This window comes from Eschrichtius robustus, chromosome 4 (genome assembly GCF_028021215.1).
Source record: "Eschrichtius robustus isolate mEscRob2 chromosome 4, mEscRob2.pri, whole genome shotgun sequence".
NCBI classification, from domain to species: Eukaryota; Metazoa; Chordata; class Mammalia; order Artiodactyla; family Eschrichtiidae; genus Eschrichtius; species Eschrichtius robustus.
In genome coordinates, this window is record NC_090827.1 from 114,099,244 (window position 1) to 114,113,764 (window position 14,521).

At 42.2% G+C, this 14,521-nt stretch overlaps 1 protein-coding gene across 1 annotated transcript in view; it reads left to right on the plus strand.

Moving 5' to 3' along the window:
* Positions 1-13,739, plus strand: part of CLNK (cytokine dependent hematopoietic cell linker) — a 114,745-nt gene extending 101,006 nt beyond the window's left edge. The window contains exons 17-19 of the mRNA XM_068541998.1: positions 2,620-2,697; positions 5,769-5,924; positions 13,593-13,739. Coding sequence (XP_068398099.1) covers positions 2,620-2,697; positions 5,769-5,924; positions 13,593-13,739 — 381 coding nt within the window. The remainder of the gene's footprint in view (positions 1-2,619; positions 2,698-5,768; positions 5,925-13,592) is intronic.
* Positions 13,740-14,521: the final 782 nt, after the last annotated feature.

The window sequence follows — 14,521 nt, forward strand, 5'->3', positions numbered from 1 at the left end:
GACACGCAGGCTTCTGTAGTTGTGGCTTGCAGGCTCTAGAGCACAGGCTCAGTAGTTGTGGCACACAGGCTTAATTGCTCTGCAGCATGTGGGATCTTCCCAGACCAGGGATCGAACCTGTGTCCCCTGCGTTGGCAGCGGATTCTTAACCACTGCACCACCAGGGAGGTCCCAGAAAGTAATCTTAAAACTAATTGCAGCATTCTACTTCTAGGTACATACCCAAAAGAAATGAAAGCAGGGACTCAAACAGATTTTTGTACATCCATCTTGACAGCAGCATTATTTACAATAGCCAAGTGGTAGAAACAACCCAAATGTCCATCAACAAATAAATGGATAAAGAAAATGTAGTAACATTATTCAGCTGTAAAAAAGAATGAAATTCTGACAGGTGCTACAACATAGATGAACCTCAAAAGCATGATACTAAGTCAAATGAGTCAGACACAAAAGGACAAATATACGATTCTAGTTATATGAGGGTAAAATAAGTAAATTCATAGAGACAGAAAGTAGAATGGTGGTTACAAGGGGTTGGGGAGAAGATAAGGGGAGTTGTTGTTGAATGTGTACAGAGTTTCAGTTTGGGATGATGAAAATATTTTAGAGCTGGATCGTGATGATGACTGCAAAGAAATGTGAATGTGCTCAATGCCACTGCATTGTATGTACAATTGAAAACGGTTAAGTGGTAAATCTTATGATGTGTATATTTTATCACATTTTAAAAAAATTTTTTATTGTAGCTCAAACAAAACAAGGCTATTAAATTGTAGCAGGAGGGGTGGGATAGGGAGGGTGGGAGGGAGGGAGAGGCAAGAGGGAAGAGATATGGGGATATATGTATACGTATAGCTGATTCACTGTGTTATAAAGCAGAAACTAACACACCATTGTAAAGCAATTATCCTCCAATAAAGATGTTAAAACAAAAAAAAATTGTAGCAGGATGCCATGACTCCCTAATGAATCTCAGTATAAGGAGAGATTAGAAATACCAGAGACATATTAAGGACAAAATAGCACCAAAATGAAATATCCCTCTTGGATTATTCAAAGGGCTAGAAAGAGAACTGAAAGGGAACCACTTCTCCCCCCAGGTAATTCAGAGTTATCTAATGCTGTGTTCGAGCAGCACCTAAACTCACCAGCCAGCACTCATGATCACACCTGGAGAACTACGGGGTTATAAAATCTCTAAGTGTCTTCCAGCTTGAACAAATAAACAAAATCAGAGTAGATGAAGCACACCATGACTGAGCCTGCCAAGCCCCGGAACTGGCAGAGAGGCCCCCCAGAAGCAGCAGACCACTATCAGCTCAGAGAGCTCCCAGTTCTGCAGAGAGATGCCCTTTGAGGGCACTTTCTCTGAGCTGCCCGTTGTTTCTGGAGCCTGTTACCTGGCTTTGCTGGCGTGGAACAGGTCCTGCCTCTGGACCTTCCAGCACCAACCCTCCCCTAGGGGTAGGGACTAGGTAAAGGAATTCATTCCAAAGGAGGCCTCAAATAAGAGGTGACTTTGCCCCCAAACTTGATGGAAGAGAATGGCAGAGCCAGGGAGAAGGAGAGTGAGGAGGAGGAGGGATTCCAGGCAGCGGGGCTAGCTCATGCCAAGCCCTGAAGCTGTGTGTGTCCAGACAACAGCAAGCACATCTGACTTGTCCTCAGACTGGGGAGCGGGGGAGGGAGAGGAAGTGAGGCTGGAGAGTTGGGACGGAAGCTAACTCATGCCTTTCCCAGGGGCGCTCACATGTGCTTGGTGTAACCATCATTGGAAAGATCAAGTCTGTGCTGGGAGGACCAGGTACCTTGGGAGACCAAAGACCTGATGTCACATCCCTAGTTCTTGCCACATGTAACAGAAGTTGACTTCCTGAGCCTCCACTGTCCTGGCAATGCCTGCCTCGCAGGATTCTTGCAGGCATGAACTGGGATAATGAATGAGGGATGTCCTTGGAGACGTTGGACTCATGCAAAGGATTATTTAATATTATTATCCTTGGGACTCGGCAAAGCAATTGCAGATCCATGGTACATCTCTGACTGCCCTTCCTTCTCTCTGTTATGCGGATTTTACAATCAAAAGAAATAAATTAGTATAACTAAGGTAGTATGGCACAAGGAGAAAGCCAGACAGACTAGGGTTCAAATCCCAGTACTACCACATGGGACTTAGGCAATTGGCATAAAGATGCTCTCAATCTGTACCTGTCTTCCCCTCCCCTGCTGTTTCTATGGTGCCTAGGGCCTCATAGGGATCATAAACTATATATATTCCACCTCAATAAGCTTCAGCAGGTACAGGTTCACACAGTATTGACAGATAAAGGGTTTATTATCCGTTTTAAGTTTGGTGCCAAAGCACCTTTCTCAGTAGATGGAGTGACATTTCTGGTTACTTTCAATGACAGACAGATTTTGTCATGCCAATTTCATAATTCCTAAGCTGCCATTACTTTTTCTGTGTCTATCTCAAGATCCAGGGACAGAAATTTTATACTGCATATCTACCATAAATCTAACTGTGATTTGGCACTAGTGGAATAAAAACAAATTTTAAATAATTAATCCTTTCCTTTGACCCTAAAATATTCATCATTTAAACCCGTACTGCAGGATGTCCGGCACAACGAATGGTACATTGGAGAATACAGTCGCCAGGCAGTGGAAGAGGCATTGATGAAGGAGAACAAGGTAACGGTTTCTCCAGGGCCCATCACATTGTTTCTGTAGTCATTCTATGGTTTTCTGCCCATAGGTCACAGGATGTAACAAGCAGTGCGCTTTGGTGTAGTTCCTGCCTCACCCTGTATTTCTCATAGGAATTTGTTACAGCAACAGTAGGAAATTAATACAGTTGTTAACAAAGTATCTTGAACATATTAGGAATTAATGAAACTATGTCATTCTCTAGATAAGGAAACCGATGTTAAGGTTTCAATTACAAGGTAGAGAAAGTGGCAGAATCTATATTCAAGATCAGTGCTCTTTTCACAAAATTACAGCTGCCTCTAGTCCCATGACCAGACCTAACTTCAAAGAGGGTGAAAAAGTACAAAGCTACATGTGACCAAAAAAAGAGAAAACCTGGGATATTTGTTCCAAAAATCACAGCTGCCTCTAGTAGCCACTAGAATTCTTTACATTCTGGAAGGGGGGTCACAGGTGGCTGGGTGGTGCCTTGCCTGGAGCACCCCCCCCTTCCCTCTCCCCAGGGAATCTCATGCACAGCTGACTTCTGTTGGGTCTAATGGTGGCACAGTGGTGCCAGCTCCGACCCTGCCTCTTCTTGGCTAATCAGCGGTCACGCTCTCTTAGCCTCTTTCCCAAGGGAAAATAGCTCTTAGAAGACCTGCTTCCAGGAGACCCTGTGTGGACGGTACTAGAAGGGCAATGTACATGCCACATAATGTCCTTCCAGCTATGTTTGGGTGCTCTCAACGCTCCCTTGCCCCCTTCTCTGTGCCTGTTTCTGCTTCCTCCCAAAAAGCACTGAGAAAACAGAAACTCAGTTGAATGACTTCATATTTTCCTATTTTGTTTGTCTCAGTTAGTTTTGTCAAAACGTGTTTCCCATTTATGTAGGATAATTTAATTCAAATTGCAGGATTGCCCAGATTCATTGTGGCAAACTCATTGCAGAGTCTAAGATGATAAACCCCAAAACTGCCCACATGTCTTGGCCTCCTCTCCCTTTGTGATCTTCGGCAATGTTCTGTGTTTGAGTCTTTCTTTTTTTTAATTTTTTTTTTCTTATTGAAGTATAGTTGATTTACAATGTTGTGTTCATTACGGCTGTACAGCAAAGTGATTCAGTTATACACATTGACACAAAAGAACCTATCTATGAAACAGAAACAGACTCAGGGACATAGAGAACAGACTGGTGGTTGCTAAGGGGGAGGGGGATGGAAGAGGGATGGAGTGGGAGGTTGGGGTCAGCGGATGTAAGCTTTTATGTATAGAGTGGATAAACAACTAGGTCCTACTGTATAGCACAGAGAACTATATTCAATATCCTGTGATAAACCATAACGGAAAAGAATTTTAAAAAAAAAAGAATGTGCTTGGGTCTTAAGGCTTTAATTAGAGCTGAATGTTTTTGGCAGAACAGGTTCCAGAAAATTCCTTGAACCCACTTTATGTACTTGGAGGTTGGTATATTTATAGCAAGAATTTCACCTTGACTTTCAGGTATTCCATTGATTAGCTGTGATGTGTGAGGGGATCCACTTAGACAATTAGACCCTAATTCCCTTACCTGTAAAATGGGGATAAAATACCTCCTCAAATTTTATGTAAGGATCAAATGAAATGTGTGTAAAGTGCATGGCATCTTGAGAGCAGTTTTCAGTAAACCTTGGCGGCCAGCATCATCATGGCATCACTGTAGTTTTATAGTATTATTTATAAATTTAATATACTTATACTATTGTTATACACTATTATAATCATTATTATATATGTACACATAATATCTATAAATATTAGTTATAGATATATATATATAAACATATAGATATGAAATATATTCTATACAGGAGATAATATATATAAGTTATTATAAATATAAATTATCATATATAATACCTATCTATATAAAGAATAGATAGTAAGCACCACACACACCTAATTAGATTTATTCTTTCTAGATTATTTATAACCACCTACACAAGAATCTATGTAATTACAGTTACAGATTTTTCAGTATTTTTCATCATATAAATGACACAATGTAACCACAAAACTAAGCCTTGTACGTGTGTGTATGTTCAGGAGGATTTCTCCATTTCTTAGCCTTTTACGACCAGACCTTCATCCTAAGCTACTCTCCACGGTCTGCCTGATTATTTTATATTATATTTATAGTTGGCCTATTCACAGCCCTCAGACTATTTCATACTGTTGACCTTCTTTTGGAAACCCTCGCTCTCCCCCCCTCCACTTCTATGACACTGAAGCTTCTGGGTTTCTGTCTATCTTTGAGGCATCTCCTTAGAACATTTCCTGTCTCTTCTTCCTTGCCCTGAACATCCTTTCACCTCACCTCTGGCTATATTTTCTTCTCCTTCATACAGTCTCTTCACTCATTTTGACACCAGTGACTTTGAAGCCCCACATCTGTTTTGGGGACCCTAGTCCTATATTGACATCTCCCCATGCAGAGGACCAACTTAGAATGCTCAAAGCCTCTCCTGCTCAAAGCCTGCGGTAGCTCCCACTGTCTCTAGGATAATAACCTGAACATCAACAGAACAGGAAATGTGAACATTGGCAGATGGAGGGAAGCACCCCAAAGGAGGGAAGGAGAGGGCTATTCCATGCAGAGGGGGTGGCTTGTGCAAAAGCTGGGAACCCAAAAGCAAGATAGTGCCCCTGGGAAATGGTGGCTTGACTGGTGCCATCATCCAGGGGATGAAGACTGCAGGAGTGACAGAGATAAAACCACAGGAGATGCTGGTGCTTCGATCCTTGAACATCATGCTACGGTTGTAGGCATGGCGCTGAGGACAGCAGGGGATATTGGAAGATTTTGAAGTAGGGGGTGTTGTAATCTGACTGGTGCACTTCTCAGAAAATAAGAACCCTTAGACAAACTAACCCTCAATTAATACTTACTGAATTAAACTGAATAAAGAACTGGTTTGCCAAAAACTGAAGCCGTTTGGGAATCTCAGGCGTACAAGCTTCACTGCTGCCACAGTTGGAAGGTTGGATTCTGATTCTGATGCCTGAGAAGATCATCGTTCTTCCTTTTGCTTCAGGATGGCACCTTCTTGGTCCGAGACTGTTCCACAAAATCCAGGGCGGAGCCCTATGTGTTGGTGGTGTTTTATGGGAACAAAGTCTACAATGTGAAAATCCGCTTCCTGGAGAGGAATCAGCAGTTTGCCCTGGGGACAGGGCTCAGAGGAGACGAGGTGGGTATAACCCAATGACTTCCCTTTTCCAGGCTAAGGACAACAACACGGGAGACCTAGGGGATGCTGGCCGAGTCACCTCCATATCCCCATGACTGCAGCATCGGAGAAAAGAGCCGCCCTGGAGGTGCAGAATGTAATCTAACCCTTCCAGCCCCTTCCACAAGCATTCCCACTCATGTCTTAGCTCATGGGGCTGGCAGCCAATCCTGACCCTTCCATGCACCCTCTATCCTGCTTTGCCCGTAAAAGAAAACTCATTCTGTAAGACACATCTACATTCTGCCTGCCAGAAAGCCTCCACTGAGCCCCACGTTAATGCCACACTCCTTCCCCACCCATCGCTGAACTCCCACTGCAGCCATTTCTGACGACGTCTGTTGGCATTAGGTAGGTGTGTGTCCCTACATTGAATGTGACCTCGATCACAGCATCCAGTGCTACACTGAGCATGCCTGTGCTTGGTACACATCCGCTAACAGGTGGCTAGGTGAAAGAATTAAATCAATCAATTAAATCATTCATTAATAACTGTATAAATAAATCAGAGAGAAAAGGGAAAGGAGATTGATTTTTGCTGTGTTTATGCTAGGCTTGGTCTGTCTGCATTATCTTATTTTAACCCTCAACAACTCTTCAATATAATGGTCATTCCTATCTTAGATGTAGGGAAACTGAGGCTTGGAAAACTAAGTAAATGGCTAGAGATGCAGAGATAGTAAGAGGGCAAACAGAGGCTGGTCTTTCAGTACTTCTAGGAAGGAAGGAAGTTAGGAAGGGAGGAAGGGAGGGAGGGAAGGAGGGAGGGAGGGAGGAAGGAGGGAAGGGAAAAAGGGAGGGAGGGAAAGGCAGAGTTCAAGTTCTGTCACCATTTACTAAGTATGTGAGCTCAGGCCAGTCACTTAACTTCTCTGAGCTTTAATTTCTTCAACTGTAAATGTTCTTTTCAAGTCTAGACTTCTATAATTCAGTGATTCTCATTTAGCATCTCCAGACCTCAATTTTATCTGTTGGTATATATTATGGGCTGAACTGTGTCCCCCTCCCAAATTCCTATGTGAAAATTCTAACCCTCAGCACCTCAGAATGTGACCGTATTTGGAGATAGGGTCTTTAAAGAGGTGACTAAGGTAAAGTGAGGTCACTAGGGTGGGCCCTGATCCAATATGAGTAGTGCCCTTATGAGAAGAGGAGATTAGGACACAGACACACACAGATGTGAAGTCACAGGGAGAAAATGGCCATTTACAAGCCAAGGAGAGAGGCCTCAGAAGAAACCAACCCTGCTGACACCTTGATCTTGGACTTCTGGCCTCCAGATCTGTGAGAAAATGAATTTCTGTCGTTTAAGTCCCTCTACCCTCACCCCGGTCAGTGGTACTTTATTATGGAGGCCCAAGAAAACTGGTACAGTATGAAACCAGAACTGTCACGCAAATATCTATTGTTCTTCAATAGATATCAAAATAAGAACTATTGCCAGGGCTACCAAAATGCTTCACAAAGGCACGTGTGTGAAGATTCCAGCTTAAACACAGGGTCTGACCCAGAGTCCTTTTCTGAGACTCATATGTGGCTGGAGAGGTGTGGTCAGCACCTGCCAGGCCACCTACCATGGGATCAGTTCACCAGCCTTTGCTCCAGCCTGGGAAAGTTTTGGCATAAAGGAGAACATGAGTGAATAAATAGATTAATACATAAATCTGTCAAATATTGCCACAGTAAGAAAGGGTTACAGCAAAACTAAAAAGAGAAGTAGCCAATTTTTTCTTTTGTGATGAGGATTAGTGAGTTAATGAATGTAAAACACTCAGAACACTGATTATTGACATATCAGTAAATGTTAGTTATGACTTTTTTTCATTATTATCACTGAGTCATGGCAATAACTAAAATATGGTTCCCCTTAGGTCCAGATACCTATGGCTAATGGAATTTCCAGCTCAGTATCCCTTTATCCTTCTGTATTTCCTTCCAGCTCATAGACGTTCTCATTAAAAAAAAAACCAAAAAGCTTTTTTCCCAACAAGCCATACTTTGGTCTGCTTATAAAAGAGAAGAAACAGCGACCCTGTGATAACTTCCTAATAGTGTTGAATCAGATTGCTAGCCAGTTCACTGCAGGCCTCAGCAGGTTGTCATAATGACAGCCCCTGGATTAGACCGCCAGCTTTCAGGTGAGCTGCTTTAATTATTGTCACCAAGGACCTCTTAAGAATTCAAATGCCTATGTATAACTGAATCACTTTGCTGTACACCTGGAACATTGTATATCAACTATACTTCAATTGAAAAATAAAAATTAAAAAAATAAAATAGACATATCATTTTCCTAGATTTTTATATTTGTAGTACTTTTAGGCCAAAAATCTTGTAATATTTTGAGATTTTTTTTCTCAATCTAAATAAATTTTCATTTATATAACCTAAAAAAAAAAAATTCAAATGCCTATTTTAACACTTTTTGTGTTATTATGGAATTTTCTCCTCTCATGCAACCCCCAAGCAAGAGTCTCCTTTTCATGTGTTTATTTAACACTTACATACGTTTATTATGCACAGGCACTATTCTGTGCAGTTAACAATTATTAATTAATTTGATCGGTTTAATCCCATAGCAACCCTGTGAGGTAGGTGCTGTGGATACGTCCATTTAACAGATGGTGAAATTGAGGCACAGAAATGTGAAGTAACTGGCCCTCAGCCACAGCTAGTACATGCCAAAGCTGGGGTTCAATATAGTCTGCAAAAATATTGACTTTCTCACATAGTCTCAGATAGCAGCATAGCAAATGCAAATGATCCCCAGCCCATTTGAAAACAGCCCAGAACTTCAGTTGAAAAAAAGCTAAGACTTCCATGGAGCTTACTGTGTGCCAGGCCCTGGGTGAAAATTCACAATTTACAGGTAGTTCTTCCTGCCTCTTTTCTGAACGAGCCTGCCCTGGTATAAGAGGGGGATGATCTAGATTGTTCTCAGTTCCTGCACACCCTTCACAGTTCGAGCCCTTTGCCTTGCTGAGGAAGAATCTCCCATCTCTAAGAAAAGATAAAGAATTTGCTACAGCAAGGCTCTGCTAAATGCAAGCCAGGTACTAGCTACTTCATCTGGTGTTTGAATAAAGAAGTAGCATCTTAGTCCAACTCTGCAGGAGAAATGTTAATGAGGCACAAGGTTTTCAAGCATAATTTTGATTTCCTGTGGCTTTTTGATTGTCTTTCAAACTTTAGACTTTATCCCCACATACAATGCAGTGACACCTATTCCAAGGGAGGTATTCTGAGTGTAAGATGAGATGCTGTAAAGAGAGTGCCAGATACATAGAGGCAGGTGCTAAGTATCATTTCTCTCTTAAATGATACCCTAAAGCCCTTTCACTGGGTCTGTGTGTACCGGACACAGATGAAAAGCTCACATGGAGCCATGAGAGTTGCAGGAGAAACCTGGACGGGTCCCCTGGGAAGGCGCAGCTTGTCGACACCTGTCACAAGCACAGAAGGCCAGCAACTCCACATATACCTGCAAAGAATGAGCCTGGGAAGGTCCATTTTGCTGTATATTATAAATTTGGATCATTCTGCTAGCCATGTGGCTAGAAACTCGTGTCTGAATTTAGATTCAGGGAGCACGCAGTATACTAGTTTTCTGGGATTGCTGTAACAAAATACCACAAAATTGGTAGCTTAAAACAATAAATATGTATTCTTTTGAAGTTCTGGAGTCTAGAAATCTGAAATCAAGGTGTTGACAGGCCACCCTTCTTCTGGAGGCTCTGGGGGAAGATCTGGCCTCTTCCAGCTTCCGGTTGCTGTCGGCAAACTGTGGCTTTCTTGGCTTGTGGCCATATCACTCTGATCTCTGCCTCCGAGGTCACACGCCTCCTCCTCTTCTCCATGCGAATCTCCCTCCGTTTCTATCTTATGAGGATTCAGGTGGTTGCTTTTAGAGATAACCTAGGATCAGCCCCTCTCTCAAGACCTTCCTCTCAAGATCCTTAATGTAATCCCAACTTTGCCATGTAAAGTAATATTCACTCTTTTGCTTAGAAGGTCACATTCACAGCTTCCAGGGATTAAGACATGGGATATCTTTTGGAGGCCACCTTTCAGCCCGGGTCTCTCATTTGTTCAGTTTTGGGGCCAAGCCTTAATTTTATGCCTACATTATGCTAGATTCAATGCTTCATTCTGAGGACACACAGCAGAGTAAAGCAGAGTCCCTGCCATCCAGGGGATTCCCTGTTAATCTGTGCCCATCTATGCATGCACCTATTTATCACCTGGTAGAACACTGGCGGCCCTGGACCAGCCAGTGGGGCACCTGCTTGTTAATAACCTGCAGAGCTTTACCTGCTGCCAAGTTTTAGAAATCACATTTGTCAACATTTCTGTGGAGTCTAGTAGAAGAGAGCAATTTTAATCGGACCCTTCCTTGTCCTGCAAATGTTTATGATAAGTTGCTGAAAATTATGATAGACGTTTAGTTGATAAATTCAAGTTCAAAGACTAGGACACAGAGACAATTAACCAATGAGTTTATTTCTCACTTCCCTGGTCTGCTTCTCTCTCCTCCTTCTCTCTTTGCACCTCTCTATCTTCCTCTTTTTCTCTTTTCTTCTTTCACTCCCATGTGTGTATCCAAACAGATTGATTAAGCTTTCTGGCAGTGAAACATTGCCTATCGTTGGTATTTAGGGCAATCACAAAAGGTTTAAACAAATTTTAAGATTTAATATTAGGATGGTATTTGCTGTCCTCCTGGAAAAAAGAATTTAATATAAAAGTAAGAGCTTAATTATAATCTTTTTTAAAAATTACCTTTAGGGTAATATACCAGTTGTTAGCCTCTCACTAGGAGTCAGTAATAAGAAATGACAGAATAACTTATTTATTCCTTCATTGCTTGCTTCCTACTACTTGTTAAAATTACACTTTCATATAAAATATCATCCCTGCAGTAATTATAAATAATTAGCATTGAGTTCACTATTTTGGGACCATCCTAAAGAAAACAGGAGTGAGATTACAAAGCAAGATTAATCTTTTTCCCTCTAAAGATTAATCCCAGGAAAGAGAATTTCCTCTGTGCCATGTGGGTTACCCAATTTTGTAGAAGAGTTCTGCATGGAAAATCTCTTTTCATAAATTATTTTTTGTTTCAAGTATGAAGAAAGAGAAAGAAAATTCTGCCCCTAATTTATGACTAGAAATGAAATACAAAAATGTCCTTCCTTTCTTCCTAAAGGCTTACAATGAGAGTCTATAAACTTCTACGGTGATTTCATGGCTCTTTCATCATGTTCTTGGCAAACTTGGAAGGGAGGAGGTCATAGCAATGACTGACATTTACTGAACACTCACTGCAGAAAGAGCTCCCTTCTAAATCCTGTGTGTGTCAACTCAATTAACCCTCACAATGACCCTCAGAGGTAGGTCCTAATATTACCATCACTGTTCCTAGAGAGAGAAACTGAGACAGAGCGTGTAAGAAACTTGCCCAAGGACACACTGCTAGTGGGTGTAGGAAAGCCCTGCTTGGAACTCAGGCATTGGGGTTCCACAGCCCTCCACTTACAACTACTGTAGCAGAACAATTACTGTCCCTACTGGACAACCACCTTACCTTAGCATCAGGTAGAGACTAGTATTGATTGTGTACTTACTAGGGGTGGTCAGATAGGTTATCTCAATGAAAACTCTGCCACACATCCAGTAACGGGCTCAGAGGGGCAAGTTACTTACAGATTTAATCAGGATTCTTTTCAGATGAAAAGACAAAACCAACTCAATGAGCATAAGGGGGAAGGTGGTTTGTTGACTCAGTTCCCAGGAAGAACAGGAGTGGAATGGATCCAGGGACTGGTCAAGGTCAGGGAAGGCCCCAGGAGGACTGTATGAGGTTATCGAGCCCCAGGTTGATTATTTCCACAGCAAATTAACCCTAAATGAAATGATCTATCTGGATAGGGAATTACTTTCTGTCTGCCCCCGCCTGAATGCAATGCATGAATCTCCATGAGGACATGGACCTTGACAATCTCATTCCCTCTTGAGTATCCCTCAGGCTTGCAAACATTTCTGTGCTGGGCAGAGGGAAGATGTACAAAACTAAAGAGAATCAAAGTTGTCCCCAATGCAGCTCCCTCCTTCAGGCTGCATCATCTGGACACTGCTCTGTTGGAACAGTGGGTTCACAAGCCATAAGCAAAGTTGCATCAAGGAAGAAACTGATACACGTCCAGAAAAACCAGATCGCGTTCCTGGTCCTGCCCTCTGGCTGTGTAACCTCTGAGCTGCAGTTTCCTTGGCTCTTCAGGGAAGGTCTGTTCTTCCCTCCCTGTTCACTTCACAATGTTGCCCTAAGTTACAAAAGGCAGGTCGTGCAAGCTCTTTCTTCCTGATCATCTCCCAATAGCCCCTTTCAAGAACTCAGCCAAACTCATCAGAATTCCTATCTGTGCCCACATGTTCTCAGCACCTGTCTTTGTACACTCGTCTTCCTCTGCTCTTAGTATCTTTAAACTCACCTTGTCCACTTGGCTCACCCAGAATGTGTAGCCCATTTCAAGTCTGTATCTTCCACAAAGTACTTCCTGATTCCCCTACACTTGAAATCATCTTACTTTCCATTAAATCACCCCAGCACTTTATCTGTACATCTCTAGAAACATAAAAATGTAATGATTCACTGTCACCTCATTATTTCACAAGAAGCCCAGGGAAGGAACCTCAATTGGCCAAGAACTACCAGGAGCCCTGTGGTCATCAGTATTCTTTTTTTTTTTTTTTAATTTATTTATTTTATTCTTGGCTGCCTTGGGTCTTCGTTGCTGCGCACGGGCTTTCTCTAGCTGGGGTGAGCAGGGGCTCCTCTTCGCTGCCGTGCGAGGGCTTCTCACTGCAGTGGTTTCTTTTGTTGGGGAGCACAGGCTCTAGGCGCGTGGGCTTCAGTAGTTGTGGCTCGCGGGCTCAGTAGTTGTGGCTCGCGGGCTCTAGAGCGCAGGCTCAGTCGTTGTGGCGCACGGGCTTAGTTGCTCCGTGGCATGTGGGATCTTCCCGGACCAGGGCTCGAACCAGTGTCCTCTGCATTGGCAGGCAGATTCTTAACCACTGCGCCACCAGGGAAGCCCATCAGTATTCTTTCTGATTAGTCTAGAATGCTTTAGAACAAGTGGGGTGTACAGGAGAGAGATTTCACCGCAGACCTTTCCCATTAGTTTACGAAGTGAAGGTCAGGCCCTGATCTTCTACATTTTAGTATGTCACAGTTGGGGGCAAGGTAAGGGAGGCACCAGGGATTCTCTGTGGCTGACTGCTGTGTAATTAACCCATCCGAATTGCTTACGGTAGGAACATGTAACCACAGAGTGGAGCTTGTCCAGTGTAACCTGATTCTGGTGAACACTCCGTGGGTGGGAAGTGTTGAGAGCTGCGGAGGGCTCACTTTTGGTCACCCTCGTTACCTTAATCTTATCACTGATCCTTCAAGGGCTTCTTTGTCACATCCTTTTAAAAAAAAAATTTTTTTTTCTGATACCCCTTTACAATCTAAAAAACGTTAAATGAGTTAACCTCTTCCATAAATAAAACGAAGCATCTTAGGCTGTACTTTAATCTACAGACACAAAGGTACCTAAATTTTCATTAACTTTCTCTTCTGTGTTTCAGAAGTTTGATTCAGTGGAAGACATCATCGAACACTACAAGTATTTTCCTATTATACTCATTGACGGGAAGGATAAAACTGGGATCCACAGGGAACAGTGTTACCTGACTCAGCCCCTCCCTCTCAGCAGACACTTCTCACTTATGTAGCCTGGTCTTTGTTTCATCTTCAGTTCAGTGGATCCAATGCCTCTATCATTTTTTTCCTTTGTTTCAAAAGATTATTTTCTGTGGCTTCAAGGGATTACTTCTCTGACTCCGTAGAAAAGAAGAACAGTCTATCATGGAAATTGGAGAATCAATTGGGGTTTTGAAAGCTCTAATTGCAGAAGAAATATTTATAAGATGCAAAAGTAAAAACTGGCTTTTAAAAAATATTTTCTAAAGAAAAAACCAAAAGCACGGTCCTTAGGCTCATGTTACAGATGAGCAGCAAAGGTTACAGGAAGCTATTGCTTCAGTGTTTGCAGCTGGCAACTGACAAGTCTAGGTAAGAGCCCCAAATCTATGATCTTTATAGGACTTGGTGCTGCCTTTCTTTATTTCAAAATTGTTTGGACTTGTGCATTTACAATGTTTTCATGATTCCTTATGCTAAAGATGTTGGTGAATGTTAGCTCTATTTTATTTGTAATTCTGGAAATTCAATTTTAGGGAAGGATGTGGTATGGAAAAACAAATCACTTGTGAACACCACTTGAAGGACAGAAATCAGAAATATTTTTAGTATGGTGTGAAATGGCCATAGGACCATCTCCAGCCTACTCTGTTTAGAGTAGCTTTAAGCCCAGTGGAATTAGCAAATTCAGAGAAAGGGAGTAAGCTTAAGTCTGAGTGAAAGTATAATTTTTTTAATTCCATTTGTGGACTTCCATTCAAAGGAAAAGAACTGTCCTCGAATTAGTGCTAGTATCTTGCAGGAACTTTACACA